At 41.4% G+C, this 20,576-nt stretch overlaps 3 protein-coding genes across 3 annotated transcripts; 2 read left to right on the top strand and 1 right to left on the bottom strand.

The window, feature by feature from the left end:
* The first annotated feature begins 4,339 nt into the window (after nt 1-4,339).
* LOC104418827 (BURP domain-containing protein BNM2A) lies at nt 4,340-5,685 on the top strand. Its single transcript, XM_010030276.3, has 2 exons — nt 4,340-4,543; nt 4,722-5,685. The coding sequence occupies exons 1-2, from the start codon at nt 4,484-4,486 to the stop codon at nt 5,541-5,543; spliced, it is 882 nt and encodes a 293-aa protein (XP_010028578.2). The 5' UTR covers nt 4,340-4,483; the 3' UTR covers nt 5,544-5,685.
* A 1,779-nt stretch (nt 5,686-7,464) lies between these two features.
* LOC104418826 (organ-specific protein P4) lies at nt 7,465-8,178 on the bottom strand. Its single transcript, XM_010030275.3, has 2 exons — nt 8,021-8,178; nt 7,465-7,920 (listed from the first exon to the last, which is right to left on the bottom strand). Exons 1-2 carry the CDS (start codon nt 8,063-8,065, stop codon nt 7,636-7,638), a joined length of 330 nt encoding a protein of 109 aa, XP_010028577.1. The 5' UTR covers nt 8,066-8,178; the 3' UTR covers nt 7,465-7,635.
* A 7,620-nt stretch (nt 8,179-15,798) lies between these two features.
* LOC104418824 (BURP domain-containing protein BNM2A-like) lies at nt 15,799-17,453 on the top strand. The gene is made up of 2 exons (XM_010030274.3): nt 15,799-15,913; nt 16,346-17,453. The coding sequence occupies exons 1-2, from the start codon at nt 15,857-15,859 to the stop codon at nt 17,210-17,212; spliced, it is 924 nt and encodes a 307-aa protein (XP_010028576.2). The 5' UTR covers nt 15,799-15,856; the 3' UTR covers nt 17,213-17,453.
* The last annotated feature ends 3,123 nt before the right edge of the window (nt 17,454-20,576 follow it).

Raw genomic sequence — 20,576 nt, 5'->3', positions numbered from 1 at the left:
GCCCCATGAAATTAATCGATTCACCGAGTGATTATCAACCTGTAGGTGGTCAATGTACTTAGCAACCAACAATAGACTAAGGGTGTGTATGACAAAATTTTCGGAACAGAAATTGATTTCTCAATTTGTGTTACCAAACGGATTTCTATTCCAAATCTATTCCGGGGAACAGAGAAATAGAGAAATAGAAAAGTAAAAATGTTATCATGCATACCCTAAAACATCACTCCATTAATCTTTTGACCGGGAGGCAAATGGACTTAAATGATTTGAATTCTAGACCTTTAGTTCTAATATCATATGAGATTTTCTAGGATCATTTTATTGCTCTAAAAATTTAAGTTGTTAGATAAAGGTATGATTTATTAACTATATATTTTAATAATCGAAATTTGAGTTTTGTCAAGAAAAAGAAAAAAGTGCAACATCATCGTAATGGAGGGTGGAGATTAGGATGCACGACAATGGAAAAAAAGGGGTGCAAATGCTAGGCCCACTAGAACTTCGTTGGCAAGAGAAACTGTATCTTTCACAAGACGGCCCAAATGCCGCTTCTTTTTAGTCGGCACGTTAGTTTGGATGAAAAGGCGTTCACAATAATGAATGACCCAGCAAACCAAGTCCACTTAATGCTCGTCTCATAGCACGAAAGCCGCACCGACTGCATTGATCCTCGAACCCTTCTGCTGGTGCATAGTGTGGAAAAATCGCACGAGCATGCACAGAACAAGGGAAAATTTTAAATAAGGCCGTAAAGTGAGATAATTTTTTAAAAAAGGAGTTCAAAGTGGATTTTATCTTAAATAAAGGTTTGAAAATAGTTGCTTAATCTTAGATAAGGGGCTTAGGAGATAATTAACTTTAAATAAGGGCATGAACTTGTAAACCGATCAAATTTTCGCTTATTGGTGAGCACCTGCATCTCATATGCTTATTTCGGTGGTAAGGTGAAGGGTATTTACATCCAAAAGCATTTCTCTAAGATTTTGAGTGTCGCGGATGAATTTGATAATGACGGCAAGTTAATGTGCTGAGTTTGAGCATCGAGAACGAACAGACGAGGACAATAATGGATTAAAGAGGAAGAAGCCCATTGTAGTGAGCGAAATATAGCACTGGTACAGAGGCTAGACAAACAAAAAGATGAACGGTGAAAAGAAGAAAAAGAGGAACAAAACAAAATGCCTCTAAACGAAAATGCCCTGGGCAGGCCGGTACCGACTAGTGAAAATCTGGTTGGCCGATGAACTCAAATGATTATTTGAGATTAAGGGTGCGTTTGGTAACAATTATGTTCCCGGGAGTAGATTATGATCGAACGATTCTTTTTATTATGTTAGGAACCGATTTTAAGCATTTTAAGCCGTTTGGTAGAATCGTTCAAAATTTTCGATTCTCGGAATAAAATTGCGTTTGGTACCGTGCTCATTAATTCTGTTCCAAATCAATTTTTTTTTTTAATTTTTAAATAAATTTTTTACTCTTTTTCTTTTCTTTTTTCATTTTTCTTTTTTTTTCCCTTTTTTCTTTTTTTTTTCCTTTTTCTCATCTTCTTCTTCTTTCTAGTGGCCAGTCGTCGGACCGGATCGGCCGACAAGGGCCGACGACCTCACCGGGGCGTCGCCAACCCTCATCGGCCGAGCGTCGCCGGCCCTCATCGGCCGAGCCTCGCCGGTAACTGGGCGAGGCTCACCTAGCCCCGCCGGTGGCTGCCGGCCTCATTTGGCGGGCCGAGGCGAGCCTGGCCAGCCGGCCTCATCGGGGTGGGGCTCGCCCGGCCACCGGTGGGCTGGGCAAGCCTCGGGCGGGCGTCGTGAGGCTTGCCCACCCGGCCCCCCAACGAGCTCGCCGGGTAGGCGGGCGGGCGGCGGCCCGGCAGCGGTGGAGTGGGCGGCGATGGACGGCGGTGGACGGCAATGGACGGACGGCGGTGGACGGCAGCAACGGACGGCGGACGGTAGCGGGCGGTGGTGGACGGCGGTCACGAGATGGCCGAAGGGAAGAAGGAGGGTTCTTGATTTTGATTCTTAAATTCGTTCCCGGAACAAGAATCAACTTTTTTTGTTCTTGATTCTATTCCCAATCTGTTCCCGGGAACAAAATTTTTACCAAACCCGATTCTAGGCTCAAACTGATTCCGAGAACAAATAATCAGAATTTGGCCATATTTGGATGGTTACCAAACAGGGCCTAAGTGGCACTTCATGGTCTTACTTAAGGGGTGTGTCTGGTTTAATTTTCCCGAACGGTTTTCAACCTCCACGACCCCTTGAAAAAATTGTGGAGCGTTTGGTAAGTGCTTTGAAATAGTGTTCAGCTATAAGTTGGCATTGAGAACGTTAAAAGCCTAATGTTACTCTCACCCAACTTTCTAAAGTAATATTTGCGGAATGCTGAAATTATGATTGAAATATTATTTTTCTTCAAAAACTACTCTCATCAATTCTATAATTTCTCGATTTTGCCCTCCTTGTAACTATTCATCTTTTTCATGCAAGGACGACCACTGAGATTTGGTTGGTGGAGGGTTGGCAAGGGGCCGATGATGCCAAATTTGCCCAATGGAGGGCCGGCGAAGGGTAGGCCAATGTGACCTAGGCAAACTCCACCTACGGTCACAAGACCTTGGGTGAGGGTCGCTTGGCAATTGCTAGGTCACACGACCTCAATTGATGGCTACTGACGTCAAATCTAGTTTACCGATGGTTGTTGTCCTTCTTCGACTCCAATGAAGTGTTTGGGTCATTTTTTAACAAAACAATATAAAAATGTATTCAAAATCTATTGTAAAAGTTTTTTTGTCAAATACTATTTGAACTCAAAAGTCCCTTTGCAAAAAAAAATTACTTAACACGATTTACATTTCCCCAAAAAGTTTTGATATTCAGCACTTGCATTATATTACAAAGTTGAACTAAACTCATCTTAAGTTGTCACTTCATATCTTTTTTAAGACTAAATCTATCCTGAGCTATTAGTCGAAAAAATAATAATATTACTTGAGAATCTTATCTGAAATTTTCCGACAAAATAATGATGTTTTAGTGCTCATGATTCATGCGTTAGAAAGATCAGGACAACGTATGACTCATCGTCGTCGTTAAGATCAATCATTGACATGTTTTATTGCCGAATACATTTTCCCCAATGTTTTTAATGAATTTTCTTCTTCTTTGGGTGAGATCGACAGCTCCGGCGCACTTCACGTGGGTTTCTTCGGTCGACATTTTAATCCACTCCTAAAAACTTCAGTTTGGGTTGAACGGGTGCCGCCCATGTACGGAAATTCTTTTGGGCGGAATGAGTTTACATGAACAAATGCGCGATTATCGGGAATTCTATCGATAGTTTCTCTTTCGCAAGTTAGATATGGTATTACAATCACTAAAACTCTCCAACTTTTGCTTAGTATTTTTCTTAGACTACACGTATGTAAATATGGTTACTTTTTTTTTTTATAAATATTATAGACACTGAGCATTCTATCTGTCTAGTCTAAGTGTATTATGATCGGCGAATATAGTTTAGCAGCATTAATGCAATAAATATACAAATTCACATTGCTTAAATGTATATGAGGTCCCCCTTTTTTTTCTCCCCTACAAAGCCAATCCGCTAAAATGATTTGTTTCAATATAAGTGGATAGAGAATATATTCTTTTGTGACTAGAAAGTAAATTATGTAATATTCTATCAAATCGACAGGATGAATATGACTAAAAAGTTAGCATAACACTAGAGTACGAATTTTTTTACTTTGATACGATATACATGCAATTTATGTGTAAGTAATAATCGGAGCGGTAATTCGTGTCAACCAATCTTTTTTTCCCCTTAATTTGAATAGATTTTATAGTTCAATGTGTTATTTCCATATATGGGCAATGTGATTTTTTTTTTTATCTTAATATTTTTGTAACTATATCAATACAAATCGTAGCTTCTATGCACCTCAATGGTGGGATTCAGATTCCAAAGATGGTGGATGGTATAATAACTCAAGAAAATATTTGGTACTCCCTTTATATCAATGGTTGAGACAAATCTGCCAAGAAAACTTCTTCCCTTTTGTCAAGAAAGACACAAGCTAAATGTCATTTGATGGTGGATTGAGGTGTATTCAAGGAGTTAGTAAAATGCTTGAAATTTTCGATTATTTATGTCATTTTTATTCCGTAATAAGATTAGAACCCTCCTTAAATTTTCGCGATAATGACTAATTTTACGGAACTCAGGTCAAATGGATGTCCGCTGGGAGTGGAAAACAACCTAAATAATGGATGCAATCCGCCTCGCACGAAAGAAATAATATAGAAAAAGAAGATGGCGGACCATGAACATAAACATCACTGTACACTACAGGACTCGATGGCGTACTAGGCTTGCCATCTTTTCTCCTCCAAAGTCCAAAAAACTCAGTAGTTTCGCTGTCTTTGCAGGAGATTCCCTTCGGCAAGTTCGAGCCTTCGGACCGAAGAGCGACATGGGTGTCACCGTCAGAGACGCTTCTCGGATCATACTCCTTCATCTGCTACTTCTACTGGTTAAATGATTCTCCTGTGATTTTTTTGATCGCGTTCTCTGTGGAAAAAAATCCCTTCCCTTTTGAAGTTTTTCTCAGACTGCTCTGCAATTTCATTTACTTTTCAGTTGGTTCCGAACGGAGACGGTGAGTTCATTTCTACGGTAATGATTTTTTGGTTTTCGAATCGACTTTGCAGAGTTCTCATTGCCATGGATGCTGGGCTAGATTGCTGAGTGAAAAGCTTGCTGGGTTTTCTAAAGTCGATGATGATGGCCATGCCCATGCTCATGGCATGTCCCATATGGATCATCTCATGATGGACCCCCAATCGATGATCTTCTTCACCTTGGACGACCTGAAGCCAGGCAAAACGATGCCCATCTATTTCCCCAAGAGACACCCCTCATCATCCCCACACTTCTTGCCCAAAGCAGAGGCTGAATCCATCCCGTTCTCATCCGGAGACCTCCCTCACCTCCTCGACCTCTTCTCGTTCTCCGGCGGCTCTCCACAGGCCAGAGCCATGGAGGACACCCTGAAGCACTGCGAGACCAGACCCATCAAGGGAGAGACCAAATCATGCGCGACCTCGCTGGAGGCCATGCTCGACTTCGTCCGCGGCATCTTGGGAGGCGAATCCTCCCCTTTCCGGGCCATTTCCACTAGCCACCTCATCGAATCGAGCACCCGCTTCCAGAACTACACAATCCTAGAACAGCCTAAGGGCGTGCCGGCCTCGAAGATGGTGGCGTGCCACACCCTGCCATATCCCTACGCGATCTTCTATTGCCACAGCCAGGAGAGTGAGAACAGGGTGTTTGAGGTTGTCCTAGGGGGCGAGAACGGGGACAGGGTAAACGCAGTCGCCGTCTGCCACTTGGACACTTCGCAGTGGAACCGCGACCACCCGTCCTTCCGTGTGCTCGGGATCGAGCCGGGGGCCGCGCCAGTCTGCCATTTCTTCCCTGCGGATAACCTCGTCTGGGTTCCGATCGCGCCTAGCCAGGGCATGATGTGATTGTGTGCTTGGGAAATCTAATTCCAGATCATTATGCATGTCATTTTGCTTCTTGTTCTTCTTGAACTATCTTAACTATCTCGACTGCGCGTGCTCTGCACAGTATATAGCATATTAATAAAGAACCGTTTATCCTATGACACTTTTTGTGATTCCTATCGCCTCTCCAATCCTCATGATCCTATTAGCTCTCTGCCTTATTCTCGCCCAAAATCAAGACTCAGTGAGGTCGGCCGTGGACGGATCTATTCGCAACATCGAGACTTGGGCTCGGGGGCCTCTAATGCGCGACAGAGAGAGAGAGAGAGAGAGAGAGAGAGAGAGTGGTAGTTGGGGGCTGCACGACACGGCGTGATAGGGGTTCGGGGGCCATGCGAGAAGAGAGAGGTCGAATGAATAGTGGTCGCGAAATGACCATGGCGCTGCGAGCCAAAGTCAGTGCCACTAGATGCGGTGGCGGCGGAGCAGTGTCGGTGGCAAGGGCATGCCGTGAGTGGCTGAGATAAGAGCTTACGACCATATTACATCGAGCAGATCAGGTTACGAGTTACGACCAGATCACATCACATGTTTAGCAACGGTCAATCGAAGCTTTTTCAACTTGAAGGATTTGTTTGAATTCCAAGCATCCTCTTTTCACCGTCTCCTCAGCAGACGCGGGACGAGCCCGTGGAAACTCTTCCTTAGGAACAAAAGAAAAAAAAAATTCAAGCTCGTTAATCGATAAATTCAAATTAATAGAAAAAAAAAATAAAGATGAGAATATTGAGTCTCGAGAATCTAATCAATGTCATTAGCAGCCCAAGAATGAACATATTCTCTTTACTTCCCAAGATAGCTATTATTTTATTATTCGTGGAAGAAATCTACTTTCCCGTCCATGTCTTTTCATATTTTTCATTGTAAATTTAATTTATCTCATCAAATCATCTTATTTTCGAAAAATATTCTAATCAAGGCAGTCCAGTATGGAATCCGGCCAACTTTGTAGGTAAACGTCCATGTGGCACGACACCGGCAAGCAAGAGGAATTTTCTTTTTGCTTTTCTTTTTCATGATGAGTGCAAGCAGCATCTACCTTGGCAAAATTTTATTTATATCATATTCTGACATTTTCTGATGATCACGTCAATTAAATTTGACCAAATTTAATACTGGAAAGAGATAATCAGACATACGGAAAGCACAAGAACTTGATTTGAAAACGGGCACTAAATTATGTAGATAAGAAATAGGATCTTTCCTCTCTTTTTATTTTCTATTGTAAATATCACTAAACCCTCATAAAAATTATTCGGAAGAAACGTAATTTCTATGTGAAGAAATACCAGAATTTTTACCGCCACAAAAATCTGCTGCGAGTCTCAAGCTTCCTCAAGCACTCTTGTCATATATTTCAATGCCTATGCGGGAACATGGATGAAGTCGCTTATTTCAGACCGGATTTGCGGGAACATGGAGGGAATTGCTTATTTCAGATCGGATTTTCTTGTCGTGAACATACAAAATGATGAAAGCCCAACCTTCCTTTCTCTTTTTGACGTGGGACTCTTTATCTTTAGATGGATAGACCTAGACACATGCACCAATCCCACTATTTCCTTATCAGTTTCCTTGACCCTATCCTCCAGCAGCACACTCGAAAAACCACAGCTGGTCTACTGCATCAACACCAGCAACATTCAGATCAAATTGGATCAAAGCTGATTCCATCTATTTTGTCCGTTCGTTGGCTTCTTTCTATAAAATAAAAAACCGCCGAAGCTTTCCTTCAAGAAAGGTTTCCGCTTTACGTGGAAGATCAGAAGAGGCGGTTTCCCTTGACATATATATTACGCCACTAGCTTATTTGATATATCGCACCAGGTTTCCATGTCCAGCTAAGCTATACGGTGAACGGATAAAATGATCGAGAAGTAAATGGAAAGATCGGACAGAGATAGCAAAATGGATAATAGTCTGACAACGCTCAAATTACAAGCATATGCATAATAATACTGTATAATAAAATAAGTTCGACATATTAACTTGCTGCAGAAAAGCATCTACCATATTATTTTTCATCATTTTCTTTTCCTTCTCTAGTTTCAGACTAAGCAGATGTCATCTTCTTCTGATCTTGATTATCAGGCATCTTCAACCGCTCGTCCTCTCCCTTCTCAGCATTTTCCCCGCAGTGCTTCTTTTCCTTGGCATCACCATGGCTGTGATATATGATTACATTAGGTCTCATGTCGAAATCCCTCATGAAATCATTGGTGTTCTTTTCATTCCCGGGGCGAATGAGATCTCTGATTGACTCCGGCATGGGCTGGTCCTTCATTATCTTCTTCCAGTAGTCACCTGGACTCTTCCTTGCATCATTGACTTCTGCAAACTATTAACACCAAAGCAAGGGAATGAAAAGAATCAGAAAATCAAGTACTAAGAAGAAAGAACAAAACTGGGTCGTCAAAAAAGAGAGAAAGAACCCTTACCAAGAGAATAGACAAGAGGAAGATGAAAGCAAAGATAGGCTTCATGGTCTCTAAGCTTGCTCACTAAGCAACACTAGAAAAGATGGACTTGGCTGCTTGTTGACAGGTTTGGCAGGCTTGTCCATGGTCCTGACTCCCCTATTTATAGTCCGACGACGACGACCAACATGGTAAATTTTTAATTTGATATTGAACTCATATATTAAAAAAATGGGCGAGACTTGTGTTCCATTATTGTTGTTGATAAATAAAGAAAAACGAGAAAGGAAAAAAGGCAAAATAAAATGCGTGTTGACAAAGAAGAGATGATGTAATGGTCGGTGACCCCATCATAGCATCTTAGTCAAACCAAAGGAAAGAGAGATTTAAATGCCATGGGAAACCATACTTCAGGTTAGGTCAATATCGATCGGGTATCGTGCGGACCTATCTAATCACATAGTAAAACAATTATGTAAACGATAGCAAACCACAATCCAAAAGAATTGTGAATGACATGGTGGATCATCTTTCTTTGGATGCGCCTAACATTAGAAAGATTATCATTCAATAAATTATACCGATCATATGCCATTCTGATAATGTTGAAAATCTTGTGTGATGGTTCTGGAGCAATGCATTGCGTGAAGTAGGCAACCAATGACGAGTAATGTGTAATTAACTCTCACTCTAAACCACCCTAATTGCGATGGGGGAAAGACATCGAAAGGTTTTTCTTTGACGCAATTCTATAGTATTTTATTGAGTTTAAGAGAGGATTGTGACTCTGCCTGCCCCCTAAATTTGATTCTCCAACACCTTGAAGTTAGTATGTCCTTTGATGTTGTAGAAAGAAAGTTATCATTTCAATGGAAGGAAATCCACGTATATAAACTTCAAAAGAGTGGAAGAACGAATGAATAGTGTGCAAAAACATTACCTCCTTGATCCATCACTTATTTGAATATCTATCAAGTGGAGAAACGCTGCCATACTTATCAAATTAACTAGAATTTTGGTTATGAAGATATGCTTTCAAAGGGCAACCATTAAAACAAATATGCCATTTTAAGGTAATATAACGATCGTGGGATTTTTCTAGTCGTCATATCTTATCGTACACCTGCTCATTTGATAAAATAATGAAAAATCGTCTTCTTAGCTTCTTTTTATTTACACATTAAAATGCTTCTCTTTGGACCTCGAAAAGCTCCTTATTTTTTCCGGTCGTCGTGCCTTGTCGCCAACCTTCTCTCTTTAAAATCCTCCTTTTGTTGTTTGGCCTAAAATGACGGTATATTCGAGGGTTGTTCCCTTCTCCTAGGCTACTTTTGCACCAGTGACAGCCATAATAGTCAGAATAGTTGCTTAGTTAAAGGCGCATACATTTATGCTTTAAGACCTTCGGACATGGACGCTTTTTCTCTTTTAAAATCACTTCCTCCTAATTGGGACATGCGTGGGTGTACAGAGTAACATATTAGTGGAACATGGCATATTTCAAAAAAGAAGCAAAAAGAGAGAAGGATTAAAAAAGAAGAAGAAGAAGAAGAAAGATGATGCATTGCATGCAGCTGCATTTAGGTCTTGCTTCTCCACTTGCTGTTGCAGAACCAGACAGCCACAAAATTATATTTATATTGCAATTATCACTCTGACTATTATATTGATAGTGCAAGTAACTAGCCGAACCATTGTCAACGAGATTATTTAAATTTAATAGCATCACTTGCTAGCAAGAAGGATGGAAGTAATGAAGCGAAGACAACTCAAGAATAGCGATCTGGTACTAAACTAGGATTATCTACGTAGACACATGCGTTCCCTACATTTAATGCCTGGTGGTTTGGATTATCATTTGATTAAGATAAATGATTAAGCACTTGATCACCTTCACCAGTATGCAACAAACTCCTCGACATACTTGCTAGACATACCACCCCAGATCCTGTATTACCAGATGAAAAGGTTAGGTGTCACCTATTTCGGAGCGAGAACTTTGAATAATGAAAAAATCAATGTCGCCCTAAATCTTAATGTGTAAGCTTTCGAATAAGCAGATTGTTTTTCTCTTTTTTCTTTTAAAGACAATAAAGCTTATCTTATCGATGACGTTATTAGAATATTTAAATAATAAACCACGTCTTCATCTAACAATTTAAATATTTAGAACAGTCGATAGTGGTCTCACAAAAATCTCACAAGGTATGAGAAGTGGGGGTTCTGAGTTTGAAACTTTGAATAATGGAAAAAATCAATGTCACCCTAAATCTTAATGTGTAAGCTTTCGAATAGGCAGATCATTTTTTTTTTTTAATAACAAGAAAGCTTATCTTACCGATGACGTTATTAGAATATTTAAATAATGAATCACGTTTTCATCTAACAGCTTAAGCTTTTAGAACAGTCAGTGATGATCTCACAAAATCTTGCAAACGTAATCTTGATTCCTCGAAATATCCTATTACAAATTATTGAGGTTCAATTTTACTGAAGTAAAAATAGAAAACCTGCATGCATGTGTCGTATATCATAAGAGAAGATAAGCATAAAAGCTTCTTCAAGGTATTATCACTTTTCTCCTTTACAAGGACTTGAGATCGATCTACTATCTTATCTCCATACTTAGCGATGTAATGGCCGGATATGATTTTTAAGCGGTGGTAAATGGGGGAAAATAATTTATAAAGCGTTATTTCTTTCAGGATGTGAACATTTAAAAGGTAATGGTTCTTGGTCATCTATGTGCAATTGTCATGCTGCGTAGATATGCCATTTTGACCTAAATGTACTACTCTTCCATACAGAAGCAATGACGCAAGACAACAGTAATCGTGAGAAGCACTAGCTAAGCTACCCTTTTAAGTCGGCACGATTTGCGTTAAAGCCAAAAAAAAATCAGAATATATCGGAGACTAATATTCGACACAAGCAAGCATCATCATCACCATCATCATTGTCCTAAATTAGTCTGAACACTCCCAAAGGTTGTGCAGCTGCAGAAGAAGGGTTGTTTTCAACAATCCTTTATTCGTTTTTGTTTTTTATGTTATTTTGTATGGTAAGGTTTTAAAGGAGATCAAGATTACAGAACCTCACAAAGAGCCAAAGGGAGGATCGCTGGAGATCACGTTGACTAAAGGGCAAGAATATGCCAAGTACTGCTTTTTTGACCATCCATCAATGCACGGAAAGCCTTACATTTAGGATTTCTTTTCTATAAAGTTTGTCCAAGACAGTCTTTATTAGAGCGGAGTAACATGCACGATTCTCTTAAAGAGGCCACCCACAGAATTAGGTGTGGAAACACAAGTGTACAGCCTTTTCCTCGTTTTCTTCATTTCCCTTTTCTTTCGGGAAAAGTCTGGCTAGTATTCTAGAATTATCATCTGTTAATCTCAAGCATATTCACTCATTTATTTGGGAGTATATATTATCGAGTACTCTCGCTCATTAATCGCTACTGCTGAAGAGGGATCGATCAAAACCCTTTCAACGGGGCAAATTCACCAATATCTATGTGATAATCTCCTCCACAAAGGAGAGAATGATGCAAATTGGGGTCATGCTGACATACCCACTTTAAAAAAGATTAAGGTCTCCTTTTTTTTTCCTCCTTCAAGTTGACCTTAACACATGTTCTCTCGTTATTATGTTGTGATGTGGACGAAACTGTCCTACTCCTACCCACTCATATTGTAACGCATATATTTAAAATCACATGAGAGCTGACCTCAAACACATACCGAGAAATATGCCAGCCAACATGTCAAAACTTATCTTACACGTACTTTTCATTTTCCATCACTATTTCTATGTGTGTATGATTGATTTTTAAACAAAAGGAAAATAGTCAAACCCGAGCTATGTAGGGTTTCCTTTTCATTGAAGTTCCAAGGTGTGGGCCAGTCATGTACTCCTGCTCTGGTGAAAGATTCCGTAGTTTGATCATCAGCTGACCATCTAGAAAAAGCCATTGCGTGAGAAGGGTGGTGGCTGACACTGTGAATGAGAGAGAGAGAGAGAGAGAGAGACTACTGACTGCAAAAGGTGAGATATTGAGATTAGATTCAGGAATCCATGAGAGCGCTAGGTTGGCGCATTACCCGAAAGTCAACTACAGATGTGCATTTATCAGTTTTCTTTTCTAAAGTACTGTATCTAGTTGGGTATAAAGAAGCTCAGTATCTAGGTGTACTTTCTTGTCTGCATTGGCAACATGCATGGTATCTACGAACTAGCTTTACATTAATGTTTGTGTTTCTAAGTCCTGCGTGTTCAATTTGTCCTGTTGGATTTGTCTGCCATGGCCAGCTTATTTCGTGCATAAGAAGTTTTGGTCGGCGGTTACCATACATAAGATGGTGGCCCCCCTTCCATGACTCCTCAACAACTTTCTTCTGCAGACATATTTGTGTATATCACCTGTTATATTGATAATCAATCGATAACGATTTGAGCTATTGTGAGAATAATAACTTATTACGAGTCACAGATTTTTGAAGGAATATATCCTATAATAATTTATATTTTTATTTTTATAATCTAAAATTGATTATTATTCTCACAAGATATTAAAAATTATCACTTTATCATTTCTTTAGTCTCTGAACAATTTGGATGGTCATGGTATCTTTGGAAGGCTATATTAGAATTTATAGGAATTAAGTCAGATACACTTGGTTTTTCTGTATCTTGGTTATGCAAGTGTAGACAAAATTAATGTCAACATTTCGATACAATTGGACCATTCAATGTATGAGACATGCGTACCGATCTCTATAGATTTGATTTGATCCCCAAAATATAATTTTGTGGCCCATGGATTTGTCCTGACGACTTTAGTCACCCATGATTCGAAGGGCTAATCAAGCTGACCTAATTTAAAGCACATTCCACGCTAATTATGATAGTGACTATTGGTGTAGATATAGATCGAAGGTCTTACTATAAGTTTGTGTGGAAGATATTAATTCAAAGTGCAATCATGGTTCTTTTTTTTTTAAAAAGAAGAAGAAGAAGCAGTCCCTCGTGGATGAGTCATTGCCTTTCGAGACCCTAGCGATCTTGCATAATACTGTGTCCCTCTCTTGTAGATGTCACCCTAGTTGACTTCGCCACAGTACCAACCTCTTTGGCTAGTGAAGCACGTAACTTCGGGATAAAGATTGATTTTTCTCCTTTATACTTTTGTCTAAACCACATTATTCACGCCCGAACTCATGTTTATAATAGTATCCATAGATATTAAAATTGAAAATTGTCAAATCTCAGCCAAAGTAAAACAAGGGAAAATCGACAAAAACATGGATTCTAATAAGTCAATTGTTTTCGATTAACATGTTTTTGTTGTTGTGATAATTCCACCGACTGTTTAAAGGGTTCTCACTTTTTTGGCCAGTCAACTGATGCCCCAGCTTTAGTTTTGGACGCCTCTTTTTAGGAAGGAACAAAAGTTGCGGAAGAAAAATCCGCAACGTGCTTTAGGCTGCACCATACGTTTGGTAAAAAGTCCCAAAGCGAATTGCACTTTTAATTCCATAAACCCTTTTTGGCATCCAAAAGTCAAGCATCTGAAGTTAATGGAGTATCCGTCTAAGATCGTATCTGAAAAGAAGGTATGAAACCGATGATATGGTCTTTTTTCCATGACCTAAAAGTGCGTTACCGTGTGCATGCTTGCTTGCGCCGAGAAAAGTATCTTGATAATGAAAATTATTCTCAAACTCTCAATATAATCCAGCATTTTTTAGCATGAGAGTCGCGCCTTGCAAACTCTTAGGTAGAGTAATTTGTAAATATTGACATTGCCAGGTAGATATGAATCAAATTTCTGCTCATTAGTAGCAAAAATAAAAAGTGAACATGCACTAAATTGGACTTTTCCAAGATACTCTGTGGCTTTTAAGAATGTCGTTCTCATGTAGATGATGTGTTTCCTTAATCTCTTTGAATCATTCAAATCCCTTGAAAATCTTCAAAATTATGTAATCAAGTGAAATAAGAGATCAAATATACTCAGTGGAAATTTCGAATGATGTAATCGAGCAAATCCATGTCGAAAACGAGTATACATCATGTATGCTGATTTCATATATCAATTTTATCATTATGTGTAGTTTTATTGCTTTCGTTTTCATGAGTCAAATGATCCTCATGCATATAACTAAAGTGGCAATTTTCGATATAAGCGACTCTTTCTTGAAATCGATTGTTGGAAGATTGCTTCCTCTCTCAACACGATTGCATAAAGACATTGAATCGAATCCTTCTCAATAGCAATCTTGGAGGTTTCGCCATTATTTTTAGATTCTAATGTTGGAGATATTTATGGTATTTTGGCTCCGCTGATCATAAACCATATATAGCTAATTAGATATGTGATCGATTCACTCACCGGGATATACAAGAATAGTTTAAATTTTTTTCTCACTATTGCTGGGCTGAATATGTACTTACCTTGGATCGTTTTTGGATAAAGCTTATAAATGTCACTTATACTTCGCATTATTTTATTATACATAATATATATATATATATATATATATATATATATATATATAATATTAGGAAATTGTACGAAACCCTCTCCTCAGCTTGCTCAGAACTTTTGAAAATGCCGTGCTCTCATTTCCGTGGTTTGAAATGTCGTGGATTTATCAATGCCATAGCAATTCCACTAGCTGGGTAGCGAGTGGTCAGCCTATCATCTTGTTCCCTCATCAATAACACAGCATCAAGCAACGTGTAGGAACAGGCTATTACGTGCAATAAGAAGTTACATTATATGAGGGAGAAAAAGATAGGCCAGATCCATGATTGCGCATGACATGACGATTCCCTCTTTCGTTTAACATAAGACGGCAGGCAGATCAATTTTCTTCAATAAGGGTCCAAGTATATCCCTAATTCGTCAAAGATTGGTCATCTAATTAGAACTCATTACAATTACTTCGTTTTATTACAATTCAACCGTTGAAGAAGGTATCATACCCAAAGTTACTGAGAAATCATTTGTTTCTTTTAGACACCGAATCTTATGCGTCCTACCAGCTCGTATAGAAATTTAGCTGATGAGTTCACAATCGTAACACATACACGTTGACTGTCCTGGAAACTTTGCCTTACCTCAAAACCCAAGGTTCATCTAAACGGCTGGTTCCTTACCAAACTCGTACTGCATGTATCCTAATAAAACACGTACTACTTGGCCAGCGGCAAAACACTTGTTGCATATACTCGTGTCTTTAATGATCTCGGACGGTGGCCTCTGGGGCATTGAAAGGTGGCACGAAATCACCGTACTTCTTACGATTATCAAAGTGCGATGGGACAGATTGATGTCACCAGAACGAATTAAAACTTGCCTAGTTGTTGATGGGCATCCGGTCAAAAAAATTGTCGACGAAAGGTTCCCCGAGGAGGATGCAGCGCCACCTGTCAGATTGGACGAGCAAAAACTAAATACAATAGAATACACAACTTTATCCATTAAAAACACTCCGGAGAAGGCTCTATCAGACGAAGTCACGAACTTATAATGCTCTTATTTAATGATGTGTTCAATAATCTAACGTTTGACATTGTTTAGCCGCGCAAACGCCCCATTGCTCTTATAATATTGTGTTGTCTCCGCCTACTTCGGATCCAATGGGCAATCCTGGGAGTAAGATTAGCGCTCTATCATCTAATCTCGATGCATTATGACTAAAATATCATCACTTTCCCCATTAAAATATAGGGCATTTTCTTTAATTTAGTTGAAATCACATCTTTTGTCTTCTTCCACTTATGTTGTCGTCCTCGATCTAATTTCGGAAGCTGGATCACGAAATACTGTTGTTCCAAGAAAAAATCATGGGTCTCCTTGGTCTCGCTTCCTTGAGCCTCTTCTTCTTTCAACTCGTATTCCTGGTAATGAAGATCTTAACTTTGCTGCTCTCTCTCGCTCTTGTTTGTTTTTTGTCTTCTCTGGCTAGTTGTGGGTTCTTCACTACAACTCTTAACTCTGGCAGAGTTCGAGGAATTGCTTACAAGTTTTCATGTCATGATCTGTTCACAAGTCAGGAGAAACAAGGATTATTTGTTGAATCTAGAGCTTAACTTATTTCCATGGACTGATTATGCTTAGCTAACTTCCAAGGAGATTTGACTTCGACATCACATATAGAGCCTTTGGCTTGCTTAGGGTGCTCGTTCCCATCTATTGTCATGATTGATTCTCTTTCATGAATTTCCTGTTGATTGAGACCTTCTCTTGACTGTTGACTTCCCTCCCTTTAGAAAGTAAATTCATAATTTTGATCTCGCCCTTTTATACATAAATTGCATGGTTCCGGTTTTCAGGGAATGGCGGGACGGCATTGGGGATCAGATGATGACCGCGAGATAGACAGGTACAACATCCACGACCAGATCATGGACAGCCATGTTCTTTCAGCGAAGCCTAAACAAGAATCCCCGGTAGCTCACGGTAAGGGCGCCATCGATCCTGCCCTAAACGTCTTCTTCACGTTGGACGACCTCAAAGTAGGGAAGCGAATGCCCATCTACTTCCCCAACAAATCAGGAGACCATTCCAAGTCTCCGAGGCTCTTGACCAGAGAGCAATCCGACTCCATCCCTTTCTCGTCGGCTCAGCTCTCGCACCTCCTGTCCTTCTTCTCCATCCCCGGGGGCTCCCCTCAGGCCAAGGCCATGGAGTACACGCTCAAGCAGTGCGAACTCGAGCCCATCGCGGGAGAGGCGAGGTTCTGCGCCGCCTCCCTGGAGTCCATGCTCGACTCGGCCCGCGATGTCTTCGGGCCGAAAGCCCAGCTCAGAGTCCTGACCACCACTTACCTGCCCAACAAGAAGATGAAGAAGGCCGGAGACGACCCATTGCAAAACTACACGATCATGCAAGCGCCCAAGCGGATCGATGCGACCAGGGTCATCGGTTGCCACACCATGCCGTACCCATATGCGGTGTTCTATTGCCACAGCCAAGCGGAGAGCGAGAACAGGGTGTATCGGATTTCTCTGGGTAGCGGCGGTGGAGAGGATGGATGGGGAGAGACATCGGTGGAGGTGGAGGCGGTGGCAGTTTGTCACATGGACACGACGCTGTGGGACAGAGACCACGCGTCGTTCCGAGTCCTCGGCGTCGAGCCTGGGTCCTCCCCGGTTTGCCACTTCTTCCCTGCAGATAATCTCGTGTGGGTGGCCTCTTAGTATAGTCGCATGACTCACCCGTTTGATTTTTCAGGACATGTATGTGTTTGCAACGAGCAGTAATATTACGTAAGGTGTTGTATCTTGTTTGTTTGTTTTTTTTTTTTGTCGGTCAGTGTTGTATCTTGTTCACGTGTATGTATAAACGTATGTACGTATGTACTGACCGCCACATATCAACCAGTGTGACATGGTGGGCTCTTATATGGTTTGCTCGAGTCTTTGATGACATTGATGTTACTTCGTACGCACCAGGCCTAACATGATTAAAAGAATTGGACCCAATTAAAGATTTGTAAATGGACAATTTTTTTTTTTTTTCCGTTTGTAACGACTCCTATATTCCTCTTGCCTTGGCGAGCATACTGATTAAAAATTGTCATCGATCCCAAGTATTTATATGATGGAGTTTTGTTATAATCATGAAATGCGGAAATGCAATATCTTCATCTCGATGTCGCGATGATTCCTTTTTTTGGGATCGCGGTGTTAAAGCTTATGTATAGGATCATTTCTCTTTCGGGTCCAGGCGTTGCTGACATCTAGAATCAAGCTTGCCTGGCACTGGCAGTGACATGGTATCTGCTCTCTCCCATTGCTAAAAGGTTGATGGGTTGTACACCTGTTGTACATGTTTTGGATCCCGGTATAAGAACAATAATTTGTCAAGGAGAAGTCAACCTCTTGGACACAGAAAAATCTCTTTTGCTACTTAATGTGGCTGCCCTCATTAAAAGGAGTGAATCATGCAATAATTTGCCTTTACCAACTACTCAACCGTTGGCCAAATAAAAAAGGATACAAAACGTAACATTAGATTTTATTTGCCAAAGAAATAGATCACTCTAAATGATTGATCAGCACCTTCATCTTTAACCATTTAGCCTAAGCTCAATCGAATTTGAGAATCATTCGAGTATTCAAATATTAATGTGAGGCTATCTGCCCTCAAAGTCAATAACACTATAAGCCTAAATCATTCGAGCATTCGAATAACGAGCTCGAGCTTTACTCTAGAATTGAATTTCGATAATTGGAGTTGACGAAGTCGAGCTCGAACTAACTCAACAATGGAGTTGAGTGGAGCTCGATCGCAGATTTGCTCAGACTGGATTTGACTCCGAAAATGACGAGAAAGCAAACCCCTCTAACGGCCTGACGAGATTTTTTTTTCTTATTCCCATCTCGCTTCCGTAACTTTCTCACGAAACCGCAACAAACAGTAACAAACTCCCCCGACGACTTCGAACGAGAATCATAACAAACCCCCCCGGTGCAACCGTCTCGTTCAACTCCATCTCCCGATCAATCTCCCCGCGAGATCTCCCTCCCAAAATCACCATCATCTTCGCCGGAGTAATTCGCAGCGATTCTCACTGTCCCGATCGCCGCCCGCGAGAGGGTGTATGGCGAGGAGATGATGAACGGCGACTCCGAGTTCAACCGGAAGAGGAAGAACAACCAGCTCGCCAACCGGCGGCTCCCCGACCTCGACGGCGAGGACGAGCCCGATCGCCACCACCACCATCTCGCCCTCTCGCTCTCCATCTGTCCCGCCCCACAGGACCAGCAACAGTCGGAGCACCTATCCGCGAAATCCCTCTCGTCCCAGCCCGGCAAGCTCGCCGTCCCTCCGAGACGCCGCAGGGCCGCCCCCCGTGGCCGCGGCGGCAGGGTCCCGCCGCCTTCCGGAGGAGGCGGGGGCGGCGACGGAGGCGACGGCGGGGAGAGTATCCCGGCGCCGTTCCCGTGGGCGACGACGCGGCGGGCCACCGTGCACAGCATGAGCCACCTCCTCGCGAACCGGATAGACAGCATCGCGGGGGAGGTGCAGTGCAGGAGGTGCGAGAGGGTGTTCGAGATCGAGTACGACCTGAGGCAGAAGTTCCTGGAGGTCGGGGCGTTCATCGCCGAGAACAAGGGGGCGATGCACGACCGGGCTCCGCAGGAGTGGATGAGCCCGGTGCTGCCGCGGTGCGGGTCGTGCGGGCAGGACAACGCGGCGAGGCCGGTGATCGTGGGCAAGGACGGGATCAACTGGCTGTTCCTGCTGCTGGGGCAGATGCTGGGCTGCTGCACCCTGGAGCAGCTGAAGTACTTCTGCGAGCACACCGGGAACCACCGGACCGGAGCGAAGGACCGGGTCCTGTATTACACGTATCTCGGCCTGTGCAAGCAGCTCGACCCGACCGGGCCGTTCGACCCGTGAACCGATGAAATTGGGACCGATTTGATTCTTTCCGTTTCGTTTCCGATCCACCTCCTTTCGGGACCGTGGACGAAGTGTTTGTGATGATGAGTGTGTAGGGAGATGTTTCCGGTGGAGTCGTGCGTGCTTTGCGTCGAGAACTTTCCAGAGATTCAGTAATTCCTTTGGGATACAAGGCAGGCGTGCATGTGTACATGGCTAATGAATCGATGAAAATATTGCATGGCATTTCAGTCGTACTACATGATATCAAGACTTCAATTTTATTGCTTGAGTCCTTGATGTACATTTGATTCTTTTGACCGGATGGTGTGGATATCTTTGACATGCATGAATTGGATCTGTGCATAGCGATAACAATCTAGTCTTAGATTCACATCTCATCATGTCTAGAAACAATCTAGATTTATGAAAAGTGCCCTTGATTTGATACTGCTCTTGCGACCTACACTAAAACGGTACTTTGCCCCTAAATGTCTAGTCGACTGCTGCAAAACAGTACATTTTCCCTAGATGTCTAGTCAAATGTAAATGCGCAAAAGAAGCAACTTGAAGGAATTAAAATAATTGTACATGTATCAAGGTTCTTTTATGCAGGTAAATTGGGATTTATTTTGTATTTTGATTGGGGTGGATTCTCTCTCTCTCTCTCTATATATATAACAATTCTATCGATCTATAAAATAACTAAGACTCCTATAATACCATCATCAAGGCTAATTTGCTACGAGATGCTACTTCATTATGCCCTCTTTTTCTTTAAAAAAAAAATCACCTTTTTTTTTGCATGCAAACCTAAATAGGATGGTACTAAAAAGGGAGCAACAATGAAATGCCACCTTAGCCAAAGATGGCTTCATCTTTCATCAATGGACACCAGTTGGTTTTTTCCCATGAGCATTTGGAAAGTTGCAATGTCTTCTCGATCTCGTAATCGTTCATTTAATTTACGAGTTCATCGTGACTAATCAAGACTGGGGTTCGCATTTCCAAGCAACATACACACGACATTAACTCCGTACTTTGTATCGGGGACAAGATTAATATATGTATGTATCTTCTCTAGGGTCCCTTAATTTAACAACCCTACATTAACACAGGAGTTAATTATCCGGTTATTCTTCTCTTTTTCCTTTTATTTATTTGTTATTGGCC

This window comes from Eucalyptus grandis, chromosome 9 (genome assembly GCF_016545825.1).
Source record: "Eucalyptus grandis isolate ANBG69807.140 chromosome 9, ASM1654582v1, whole genome shotgun sequence".
NCBI classification, from domain to species: domain Eukaryota; kingdom Viridiplantae; phylum Streptophyta; class Magnoliopsida; order Myrtales; family Myrtaceae; genus Eucalyptus; species Eucalyptus grandis.
The sequence above is the reverse complement of the archived record's forward strand: the minus strand, read 5'-3'. Positions and strand labels throughout refer to the sequence as shown.